Genomic DNA, 13,060 nt, shown 5'->3' with positions numbered 1-13,060 from the left:
GAAAATCTGCGCGAAAACGCGTAATTTGCAATGTTAAGAGAGCTAATCATTATGATAGCGTAAATGTAGATGATTGGTAGCTTTTAAGCGATAGGGAAGAATATAAAAATAGAAAATAGAATACGCATAGATATATATAGGACTCCTTATAGAATGCGCGCGTAAGCTCATAGTAGGGTTGAGCCAACTGAAATTTTGGGTTGGGTTAACTTGAAATTTGGGGGTGAGCCAACTTAAATTTGTGGGTGGACCAACTTGAAATTTGCAAGTGGGGCAACTAGAAATTTGTAGAACTGAGATTAAACAGCGCGAATAAAACAAGGACCCGCGGAAACAGATACCACAGACAAGCGCTGTTTTTTGATGAAAGATTATGATGTTGCTGATTTGCAGATGTTTTTGCGACTGGTGTACACATGCCTATACTGAAAGAGGTACAAAATGGCTGGAGAATTTCAAATAAACTTTCAGTTGGCAGTCAGCACTTGTCTGTGGTATTTGTTTCCTCGTGTCCTCGTTTTATTCGCGGTGTTTAACCTCAGTTCTAAATATGAACCAACCAGCCGTTGTCAAGACCTTACTAATTGAAATTTGTGGGCGGGCCAACTTGAAATGTGCGGTGGGCCAACTTAAATTATGGGTGGTCCAACTTAAAATTTGGGGGTGGACCAACTTTAAATTTTGACATGGGACAAATTAAATTTGGGGTTGGGCCAACTTGAAATTTGAACGTGGTCCAACCTAAATTTGGGTGTGGGCCAGCTTGAAATATCATGGTAGGCCAACATAAATTTGGGGGTGCGCCAACTTGAAATATGCATTCAAGTCAACCTTAAATTTGGGAGTGGGTCAACTTGATGTTTGGGGGGAAGGGGAGTGGACCAATTGAAATTTGGGGGTGGGCCAAATTCCACTTCGGGGTGGATGTACTTGATATTTGTGGTTTGCAGAACAGAAATGCGGGGTTGGGCTAACCTGAAATTTGAGCCTGGGCCAACTTGAGATTTCGGTGCGGCCCAGTGTCCAATTGAAGGCTGCCGAGCGTCCTTGGAGTTGCGAACACCTCGCGGGCAAGCGATCGCGTAGAGTCGCTTCGCGTGTGGAGACGCTTGGCGCGTTTTCATTGGGCCGTACCGATGCGCAGTCATAACGAAGGCAGCAGCTTGCGTGGACAAGGAAAGCGTGCATAACACGGACTTGCGAGGGCGACAGCGAGGGTGAAATGGCGTCGCGCCGATGCACTCTTCCCTCACGCAACGCCTCACGCGCTACTGCGGGAGCTGGCGTTCCCTTTCGGGCGCTCTGCTCCTTCGAGGTGCGCTCGTACCCGGCGTTCCGGCTCAATTGGTACGATTTCACTGAAGAGGCTGGATGCGGCTAGTGAGTCAGAGAAGTGTCTATTAAAGCCTAAGCATTCTTTTCCGCCCGGAATGGTCGTGGGTAGACGTGCATAAGCTAGGAAAAGCAAGTGCGCAAAACTAAGCAGAAACGAAGTCACAGCCGAGCGAAAAAAAATGTTTACGCATTAGTAGACTATTCTTAGAATTTCTGTAGCTTTTCTTTTAATATGTAAGCAGAAATTGATCGATTGCGTTTAACGTTGTGAGGCTATGAGTGATGGTGCATCGAAGGGCTTCCGAATACTGTTCACCTCCTTGGGTTTTTTTACATGCCTCAAAACCAGGCTTTTAAAGTCTTTCTCTAATTAAATTCTTTTTTTCTCCTCCTCCTCCTGAATCTATTACACGATCCAATGTGGTAGTGGTAGCAGATACTCGAACCGAAGATTATTATGCGGAAAGATGTTATAAAGTTGTTTATTTAACTGGTCCCTTCATTTCCGTTGAGTGCTTTAGGAATTAGAATGTAGCAGAATACGCATTTGAAAAATTTTGTTTTCTCTGCTTACCAAAAATTATTTACTTCACTATTGAGAACACAAGCACTAGTACTGCTGCTCTCTATGTGAGCTCATTAATTTTTGAAAACTTTACAGTTGCACGCAATCTTCGTTCTTGGGCGGGTGACTTAATTTTCTGATGTGCATTATCTGCTCGTTAGGTGTTACGGGAACATAAAAATAGGAACAGGTGGAATTGAATGAATGTATTTTGTTTATTAACGCAAGGGCCAGGCATGGCCAAAGAGCGCCAGGTCCGTGGTGAAGAGATGGAATTAGCCTGCACTTAACGAAGTTAAAAGCACCGTAGCACAGGATTTTCTGGGTGCATCTTTGTGCTACTTTTCAATAACTCGCTTCTTTCGCTAACGCTTAGCAAAAGTCGTGGGTGGAGAGCAGAAAGAGAAAAGAAAGAAAGAAAAGCGACCGCAATGTGACAACTCCTAAAATAGCCTCAAAGTACTGACACTGTACATGCATTTGAACTTTACATTGTTTTCCAACCTAGAACTTAAGTCTGACATCACGTCCTCTACTGCTTTTTCTTTTTATTTTTTTCATGTAATTTAGCACTTTTTGGTGTACTTTTCGTCTTTAGAGTAGATGTCTCTGTCTGTGTTACCTGTCTGTCTGTCACATCAGCAATGAAAGAAAAGAATGAAAGAAAACATTGCCTCTTATGGCATTAACTATGAAAGATTTCAGTGGATTTATGTTGCGTCAGCTTGTTCATTTCTATGCAGTTATGCATGTTACCCGTGCAGTTATGCATGTTAGAAAAACAAAGAAAAAGAGAAAAATAAAGAGCAAGAGATCCGCTTTTCCACACTACCTTCGTGCTTAAGAAATTCGCTTAATTTTCATCGGCACACCATTGACACTTTCGGCCACCGAGCTGAAGCTGCACATCGCATGGCCTAGCACGTCCGTGGCGCCGCCCTGTGACGGTTACACCACGGCTCGGCGCCTGCACGTGCCATTTCTGTCGCAGTTTCTGGCCCGAGATGACGTCGCTTTCCTCGCCCTAACGAAAGTTCGCTCCAGTCAGGTAAGTGACCGCGGCGCGATCGTCTTCTTTTGCGAGGGCGCGACTCTTACCAACTTCCACTTGGCACGTCAGCGTGAGTGGGTCCCCTTCGTTGTACGGCCCCACCAGTCCCTGCAGCTGCTTTCCGTCTTCGTCCAAGATAACAGGATCGCCGGGAGGCACTGCGGCGGGGGAGAAAAGCGCTCGCTCATTATCTGCGCAGCGCAGAGCGCGGCCACAAGCAGCAGCCTCTCGCGTATAGTTAACGCAAGACAGCCGCTAGGGCTGTCGGCCAACAAAGCACCACGCGCGCCACCGGCTCGTGGCTAAGCGCAATTAAGCGTTCTGAAAACTCTGTTTGCCGCGAACTCGAGCAGCTGCGGAGAGCGTCCCCTTTCCTTCGTTTCACCCACACATGCCGCAGGATGCTCAGTCGAGCAACGTATGATATCAAGGACAGTGTAAGTCTCGAGAGAAAGCGGTAAGTGAAGAGGAGAACTGCAAGTGGAGGAGTCGCGACGCGAGGGTGAAATATGCGGCTTTCCGCAGCCTGACGGCACGACGTGAACGATTGCGCAGATTCTGCCGGCCGCCGCGAAAAGTGGAGCTGCGCTGGCAGGCACGGTTGAAAGTTTTGGGGAAGACGAGTGGCATTAAAGAATGCGGCCAGCGACTGGCACTTTACGACTTAATTCCGACAGCCCGAGCTAAATAATAAGGGGGACTGTAGGGAAAACTGGAAGTCAGTTATATTATAAATACGAGAACAAAGAGTGCAATAACGAATTTGAATTAGGTATGAAGCTCTGGTAAATGAAAAGGGTACGGTGCTCTCCAAAGTATGGTTATTTCGGTCTCAATAAGCGCACATCACAGGCGTTTGGTTTCGTTTAGCATTATGATGAACACACATATTCGCAGGACATAACTTCTTTCTAACGTATCATCCTGCTATAGAACGCGGTGGAGAGAGACAGAGAGAGATAGAGATAGAGAAAGAAGGAAGGCATTGACGTACTTTGCTCTACATTAGCTAATTATACGCTCTTTCTTAGGGTTATTTGAAGCATCAGAATCCTTTTCGGATCAAGTATAAGTCAAGTTGGAAGCAAGCGAGTACAGGTTGAAGTATTGAATATAACAGCAATACGCAAAATACAACGAAATGAATACAATAGTCCAACAGTATGTCAATGAGATCCTCAAGTCAGGAAACCCTAGACACCTTAACAAATTTCAGCCCCCAAACATAATTGTTCCCCTTACCTTGAATTCTGGGTATACACAAGCCAGAAATGATAAGAAGGGCACAAATATGATGGGCGGGCACCCACATCAGTCATTCGGTCATACAGCTCACGACTAATCATATACAAATTATGTGTACATGATTATTTTGTATCGAACATTTAAGTCCGATCGGTAAAAGGTTTTCAGTTCGAAAGCTACCGAGCGATATATGCTTCACAAATGCTGCTACAACAAATAAGTGCTTTGCGAAAACGCAGTGTCACCTCTCCCAATGTATATTCGAAAGGCGCAAACGTTGGTTTGCACCGCGGTAAAATGACATATCCACGGCCGCAGAAATCTCCTGCATATTTCATAACTCTTCCTTCTTTAGGTGTGGTCATCCAACTCAGAAGAAAGAAAAGGTTGATCGCAAATGGTTACAAAACGTTTTGTTCCTAAGGCCAGACTGAAAAAAAAATTCGAGGACACCCAATCACTTCTTATGAGTTGAGAATGCGAGAGCATTAATGTCCAACTGAACGTCGCTGAGTGGTCAGTCGAGTTATGAACTTGTCGCGGGCAAGCGAGCGTGTTGAGACGCATGGCCTGGTTTAGCCCAGTGGCAAAAAAAGAAGAATGTCTGATGGTTGAAGGAATGGTATACACCTATCGACCAGTGCAGAACACACAAACTTATATACAAAGTAAACGAGAACAAAATACAAGTTCAAGTCTTGCCGTCGATGCATGCAGCACGTAAATTGTTCATCGCAACACAACGGCATAATAGACTATTTTCAGTGGGCAAGACACTCGGCTTCTGAGCGCGGAGTCGTAGGTTCGAAACTCGCTGCTGCCTATTTTTTTACTTTCGAATTCATTCTGTTTCTTGATACATTAATTAATTTATTGTGATTAGCAAGGCGAAATTAAAACGCACGCGAGAGCTTGCATGTGCAAGGAATGGACGGATAACATAACACCGGCTTTCGAGGGTGACGAGACGTCACGACGATGCCCTCTCCCCTCCCGCAGTACCTCGGCAGCACGTGTACCCTTTCGACCACTCTGCTCCGTCGAGACGTGCTCATGACGTGACGTCGCAGCCAATGGGAATTTAGGTGCTGTTTCGGTGCTCCAGACGACAGACGCTGGCTTTTTCGCTCAACGGGCAATTTATCAATAATTGCGGCAATCACTACGGCTGAAACGCCGCAGCAGTGACATTCAGCACTGGTATGTTTACCTTCCTCTCCGGATAAAAACTTCGTAATTAGGCGGAGCTTAAATTTCTCGGTGCATTTGTATTTATTTTGCACCGCCGCTGAATTTCAGCTTGCTTTACGCTGCTTACAATATTTTCTATCTACGTGCCCCACTGGTTTAGCGGTTACGGCCCTCCGCTAGTGAGAATCATGTGGATACCTGCAGTATACAGTCGCGAGGGTCGTAGCGACGATAAAAGAGGAATGTGGAAATGTCTTTGTGATAAAATCTCTGCGCATATGGAACCACAGGTGTTCCAATATCTCGGTTATGCGTGTTTTTTTATTATCTGTGTTAAACGAAACGCTTGTTCCTGTTAAGGGTGTCGGATCCTCCTCCAAATTCATAGATGCGCTCAATGAGTGTGTCTTTGTGCTTTTCAGATGATTGAAGTCTCCTCTCTTTAATGGCTGTAGGATCACGTGTGGAGAAGTGCTGACGCGGGCCTGCAAGACTTTAAAATCTGCAACATTGCGAGGATACGTGTTTTGAGCAGATATTTGTGTTATAGTAACAGAGGGAGGGACAGGCTTGTTTATCGAATTTCGTTTAAGACGATTCATAAGCCGCTTGCTCGTAAGGAGCTCCACACCCCCTACTTTCTTGATTTTCCACGCAAGGCCTAGATCTCGTGCCGGTGGTCGTTTTTATTTATAGCTGAATGACGGGCTAGTGAAGTCTAGCACATTTTGACTGGACATGCATTCGTGATAGATATTGTTTCTTTTTTTACTTATTTCCTAGCCCACAACAGCTTGGTCAACTTAACCTCAGTTGTATGTCCAACATCTTTCTTGTCTGTATTTTTGTCTATTAACTTCCTTTACCACTTGAAAACAAAGTGAATTATGCCGTTGTGATGCGATGAACGTTTACACGCTGCATGCATCGACGGCAAGACTTGAACTTGTACTTTGTTATCTTTTACTTTGAATATGAATTTGTGTCATGTACTGGTAAACAGATGTAACCATACGTTCAACCATCAGACACAATTGAGATGCGCATCATCTTTCGCTGATACCATTAGTAGAAATATAATATTTTAAACAACAGCTAAGTCAAGAGAAATTTTGTGAATTTTCTTTTGTTGAATGAATAGCCATTTATTGTGCTGCTCTTTTCACTATTTTCTTGTTTTGATGATATGATTTTGTCAATCGCACTTGAAAGTTGATTTCTCTCTCTGAAATACTAGAAAGGCGAGCCCCTTTTCACTGTAATTTTTGAGATGAGTTATTTCTTGTAGGCATCAAAATTAACAAAGAAAGAATCTGAAACTTGCTTTTCACATTCAACTGCAACATTCGGTCGCGCAAACTTAGTGACTTGTCTGTGCGCCAGCGTTAGGAATCGCGATGTCGGAGCTTGTGCCGGCACAAGCGGCTCTTGACCCACCGGAAACCTCGAGAATACCACCGTCACGAACTGCGCTAACTCAATACACTTGCCGTTTGTTATTATTTTTTTTTGTTCTCATATATGTTTTTTTCTAATCGCTGAAAAAAATTACTAAAAAAAAAAAGAATGTGCTTGTAAAGTTATGTTTGTTCTTAACACGCTTACCTAACAGAAAAGTACGCTTTACAGGAAGACTGCATTAAGAAGAGCTGTCCAGCTGGTGAATCGTGTCGATCGGTGCACAAACAAGGCACACCACTGCTATACGATTTTCTTGCAATACAGCGCAAGGTATGAGAAAAATTCTGAGTCACCGGAAATACAAGCTCTGTTGATACAAGGCGAGCAGAATTGTGTCAGTGAGGGTACTTTTTGACGGCAAAACAGCGGTTTGGTAGGATACCAGCAAAATGACAAAGAATGAAGGGAGAGAAACAGAGAGAGAAAGCGCTGACTGCTGCTTCCAGCCCAACCGCCTCGCACCCCCTAACCGCTATGAAGATAAACGTGAGAATACAAACTATTTAGTGGCGGGCTGCGGCCCAGTGTCTGTGACGACAAAACTCGCGGGATGTCAACATAACTCGTTAATATTCCAAACAAATTTCATCATAAATGAATTTCATCATCTGAGTAGCGAAAACATTTTACGACCTCTCACCGAGATTCACAAATTCAAGCATTTCAAAATTCTAACTTTTCTTAGTATCTTTTTCTGTCCTCTGGGTTTCTGTTTTGTTGCAATTACCGAAGATTTTCTGGCTGCAATTATTCTTATGTAGGATACGTTATTTACCCTTACTTTCTGACGACCTCTATGCCATTATGCTCTCTTACATTTAACTTGTGGTGCTAGAAAGCACACAATGCATTGGATTTAGCTCCCGTTCCATGAAAATGACGTTTTTTCACGAATGATTAGAGCTGTAAATAGACATCAAAACCTACAACTTCGCTTTCACTACAAAAAAAGCTAAATCACCGTATAATGTTTCTAATGTAACAGAAATGCCTATATACAAATGAAAGAATCTGCGAAGAATGACTGCTTCGAACTGGTTTTCAGATAAAAAGTACAATGCAAGAAGTCAAGCTGAGTTTTCTAAAAGAAAAGAAACTCTTTGGTTAGTTGAAAATAAAAAAAGCGTAAGAAATATCGCAGCTGTGTCCCAGGATGCAGCAATTAAGAGGATAAACACGAGAAAACGACAAAACAAATATGTGTGACAGAATTTAAATAATAACTTGTTTTAAAACGGCGCCACTTCCGGAAAACAGAAATACAATTTATTCAGGTAAACATTCATTGTGGACAAACAATAAGTTCGTGACGTTCGTGAAGTATAGTAAGCGGCAAACTTGTTATAGGGATGAAGAAGATACGCAGGCGCTTATGAGCAAAGGTGATATTTAGATGAAGGTATGCCTCGAAACACTTTTTTTATCAACGTATGGGACGGGGTGAAATTTCGCCTTTGGGCAAACCTGCATGACTTTGGTTGCCTGAAATGGACGTTCATAAACACGGGACAAATGCCTTGGCGCAGTCTGCCTAGCGTGTCAATTGAAAAAAAAAAGAACATTATCTGTAAGAGGCTGGCAAAGAAGACAGATAACCAAGGAGGCATCACGCTGGAAAAGGGTTAGGCATACAGAAATTAGGTAGCCTGGAATGGTTTGCTTTAAAACTACAAATTAAAACGCGGCGGAAGTCGCTCTGCTCCGTCAAGTCCTCGCGCGTGTAATTAATTCTCCCGCATTTAAATCTGACAGCTAGAAGGGCGTGCTAACAATCATGTCTTCTCCAAACGCCATCCGAAAATTTTCGGTGAGGAGAAGGAGTGGTAATAAATAAATAAACAAATAAAGAAAGAAATTCCAGAGGGGTCAAAGACGGAACCGACAGGACAAACGGAATGCGAAACTCGTTTCGGGATTTCGTTCCTTAAAGGGAAGCGAGACGAAGAAAAACCAGGGCTCTGAAGGGGAAAAAGAGGCAGTAAATAAACAGCAGAGTGAATCCGGGGTCCAGGCGCACAGGCATCAAGCAAATGAAAAGGGGCCGCGATTTCTGCTTAGAGCGTCGTTTCTGCAAACGACTTGAAAAACGGCGTCTGCGGAATGCCCCCGCGAGGGATGAACCGGGAAGTAAAAAGAAACATCAAGAACACGATAAAAAAAAAACGGTCAGCGTCATGGAGAAAATAACCAGCAATAACCAAAGTCATGATAATAATGAAATAATAAAGAGCCATAACGAGACGCCCTAGAGTTTGGAAAGATAAAAAAAAAGATCAAGAAGAAGAGGAAAGGGCAAGCGATCGAAGAGAGGTCGATGTCCAATTGAAACTCATCAGGCAGAGATTTGGGACGGGCGTGGAGGCGAGCTGGGCGATCGAAGTGCTTTCTGTGTACTTGGACGGATGATGTGGCTGCTGCTGCTGCTGCCGCCGCCGCTGCCGTTGCTGTAGCCACTGGTCGCCGCGCCGGCGCTTCATCTACGGGCATCTCGGACTCTGGCGGACTCTAACCGTTGGTACTGGGGAGAAAGAGAAGCAATAAAAGAATAAAACAAAATATATAATCATCTTCGATGAAAGAACGATACTGAAACCAAAGAGGATGCACGAGCAAGTTGCCGAAAAATGCGGCTTTAAAAATGCACGCTGTACGTAGATGGCAAGCAAACAAGGAAAAGATACCGTGTAACGGGCACTGAAAAATAAAAATAAACATAAGAACGAGTAGGGGACGCGATGGTGGTTGAGACTGAGCCAAAGGCAAAAGAGCAAGAGCGCGTCGGAATAGATGAAGATCGCCGGACTCTCCTGCTTTCGAAATCGAAAATCGATCCAATCTCAGACTGTTTCAATCCACTTTGTAGCTTTTGCTTTTTTTCTTGTTTTATTACGGCGGAAACATTGTGTCTGATGCGAGCGCAGGACGCCGGGGTTGCAGTGGTGGTGGTGGCAGCGCACTATATTATTACGCAGCACCTCTCTCAAGTGGAATGGACGCGGCGAGAGACCGGAGGCAGGCAGACACGGTCCAGCCGCCTAGTGTCCAGCAGTCACGCAACGCCAGCGGCGCGCCAAGCCCCAACTTCGCCCTCCCTAAGTCCCGCCGCTGCCGTCGTTCCGGTTACCAAAGCCCTCTTTCTCTCTCACCTCCCCTTGCGCGCAGCAACGTCTTCTTGGCGCAAGATGGGATATGACGTGGCGCGTCGCCCTCAATTTGGGGGCCAATGCGGAGAGACGCACAGCGCTCAACGGTGCTAGCACGCCGCCGCAGGGGAAGAGAAGACACGGTTTGTTGCGTGCGGTCGGCTACATTTGGGGCGCGTCACGCGTTCGCGGGCCCGTGACCAGCATCGCGGCGGGCGAAAGGAGCGCTGCGGTGAGCCAGTCGCATTCCGCCTCCGCTTGGGTTGGATGTAAGCGAGATTTGGAAGGGCCCCCGCGTGCCTCAGAGCTGAGCTATGACGGGCCGCGTCCGCGCAGGGCTTTCGGTATAAACGGTTCGATAACGCGTGCTATCGGCGAACTTTGTTATTCGCTTTTTTCGTTTTTCATACGCTTGGCCTACATTTACAAAACGACGGATCGGGCGCCGCCACTTTACGTAAACTGCAAGAAGCTGTCGCGCAAGTAACACATTGGTACGACGGGTATTAAACAGAAGACACTGTTTGAAAGAGCAAGACACAGTCGGAATGATCCAAGCCTTCATCATCAGCAAAATAACCTACGATACCCCTTACTTAGACCTCAAGAATACAGAAACCGAAAAACTGAACACCCTCATCTGGAAGGCCATCAAGATTGCCATAGGGATCACCGAACGCGCCTCCTCACAACTACTCCGCTTAGGTCTCCAGAATACACGGTAAAAGCGAATTGAAGCAAACAAAGTTAGCCAAGTCGAACGTGTCAAATTTATTGAAACAGTTAGGGCAACACTCAGAAGATTAGGATATACTGAAACTATGCAACTGCGCGACGAGAAAAGGATAATCCCAGAGTTCTTAGAAATGGCTTTAGGCGCAAAAAATAAGACACAGACAACAGAATAAAAGACAGGGACAGGCGCGCACTCGCAACTGATTTTTATTTTCCCCGATGCTTCACTTATATACCCTCAAGTGTGCGAACAGGAACAAACACAGGTGAGGTCACATGAGATAGAAACCAAACCTAATTATATCCTATCAGCCAGGAAACGAAACTCATCCCCGTGAAGAGACAATGACGGAACGCTCATATACTGGTAACCAAACGTATTGATATACATCGCCTCTGCTAGTTCCCATGCCACCATATTCTTGCTTTTTCGTAATATACATGTGTTTTCCAGGAAAGGTTCACACGTGCATACTTTGCAGTGACACGGCAAATACGAGTCAGTCTCATACTTGATTGATAGAGCATGCTTTCGCAGGTGGTCATTTATACAGCGTCCTGTTTGGCCGATGTATACCTTGCCGCAGACTAAAGGAATCTTATACAAGACAGCGGAAATTTTTTTCTGGAAACACTTTACGTGGTTCTTTGCGCACTCGGCCCTTTTTACGGAAGACAGACGCGCAAAAATGCGAGAAAGTTTCTGAGGAGCCGAAAATACTGCCGATACATCGTACCTAAAGCATCATTCTTTACCGAAGGAGCAGCTTTGTGTATATAGAGAAAGACAACAGAATGCGCTTTCCGTTTCTTTTCACATTCGTCTGAAGCATTGGTAGGCTGACGCCAAAATTTCTTCAACAAAGCTTTGCTCACCGAAACTAACAAAGAAGCAGGGAAGCCTGCCGAGCCAGAGCCTAGACACCTGCAAATTAAAGCTTTTGTTAATGACGTGGGGGCAAGACCTAGTTAGAGCCAACTATAAGCTAATAATGGAAATAGCTCGTTTTACTGTTTTCAAATGGGTGGAATGAAACGGCAAGAATTCTTCTGTGCACGGGGGTGGTACATCCAACAAACATGGTTTTCATGAAGGGTAAGATGAAGGTCTAAAAATCACAGCTTGTCAAAAGTAAGAAGCTTATGGGTAAACTTGAGGCCTTTTCCAGGCACATAAAAGTATCTAATACGTCCTTAACACACTTGGTGTAGGCACAGTCCTGTTGTTTGTTCAAAACAATCAAAAAGTCATCTACATACCTAAAGATCTGCAAAGCCTTGTCCTTTAACAAAGCGTTTTCGAAGTCGTGGTCAACGTTCGCAAGAAAAATGTTGGAACACAGGTGCCAGACATGCCCCTATACATATACCATTCCCCTGTACAAACAGCTGATCTTCAAAAGAAATGAACGTTGCCCCAAGATAAAACTCCAAAAGAGCTAGAAAGCTTTCTACCGGAACTTCAGCCTTGTTATGAAAGGACACATCCCGATATTTTTCAAAACATGACCGCACAGCCATACAGAGCTCTCTGCGAGGTATAGAGTAAAACAACTCTTCAACATCAATCGAGAAAAAATACCCGACCGGGAAATTATCGTCAAAGAACGCAATTATGTCACCAGATTTTTTTTTTACTAAACACGAGTCGTCTAAACAAGACTAGCTGTTAGACAAAATAATTCCAGAGACAATTCGAGAGTAGGTCTCTGTAGCTCCGATCCCAAGAAATACGTATCCAATCCACCATCAACGAAGAAGACAAACCAAAACTGAGGCTCTCCGAAAAACGTACGGCTGAAATAAGAACACACAATACACTGATGCAGCGAGCTATTCGGGAACTCGAGCCCATGATATCAGCGTCGTCGACAGCAAGGTCAAAGAGAGAACGGTGGCTAGCATCTTAACAAGAGAAATAGATGCGGTAGAAGAAACAGCAGTAGCACTGGCCATCTCAACCTGTCGGGAGGGGACAATAATACCCAGCGATTCACAAGCAGCTTGCCAAAATTTTCAGAAAGGAAGAATTTCCAGGCAAGCCCTGGAAATCCTCACAGCAACGGCAAAGAAGCACCTACCAGATATATACATCGTTTGGACTCCGGGGAACGAGTCCCTGCTGGGAAATTAAGCAGTCGATGCTACCACCCGAACTCAAGTTCAACGGGGCCTCTCACAGGACGTGCCAAGGAGGAAGGATGAAATCCTCCAAAAGTGTACCGATATTTTGCTACACCTTTCAGGATAGGCAGAATAATTTACCCCCCTCTTCACCACAGCCTAAGTAGGGAAGAGGCAGTAACCCAATCGCAAACCAATACTTACGTCCAT

At 44.8% G+C, this 13,060-nt stretch overlaps 1 protein-coding gene across 7 annotated transcripts in view; it reads right to left on the bottom strand.

Annotated features, from left to right (window-relative positions):
- Positions 1-13,060, bottom strand: part of LOC135904583 (neural cell adhesion molecule 1-like) — a 695,421-nt gene that overhangs the window by 77,197 nt on the left and 605,164 nt on the right. For all 7 annotated transcript variants that reach the window (XM_065435438.2, XM_065435437.1, XM_070537287.1 and 4 more), the window contains one exon: positions 2,999-3,109. In XM_065435438.2, the coding sequence (XP_065291510.1) occupies positions 2,999-3,109 (111 nt within the window). The remainder of the gene's footprint in view (positions 1-2,998; positions 3,110-13,060) is intronic.

Source organism: Dermacentor albipictus, chromosome 4 (assembly GCF_038994185.2).
Source record: "Dermacentor albipictus isolate Rhodes 1998 colony chromosome 4, USDA_Dalb.pri_finalv2, whole genome shotgun sequence".
Lineage (NCBI taxonomy): Eukaryota > Metazoa > Arthropoda > Arachnida > Ixodida > Ixodidae > Dermacentor > Dermacentor albipictus.
This window is presented reverse-complemented; position numbering and strand designations above follow the sequence as displayed.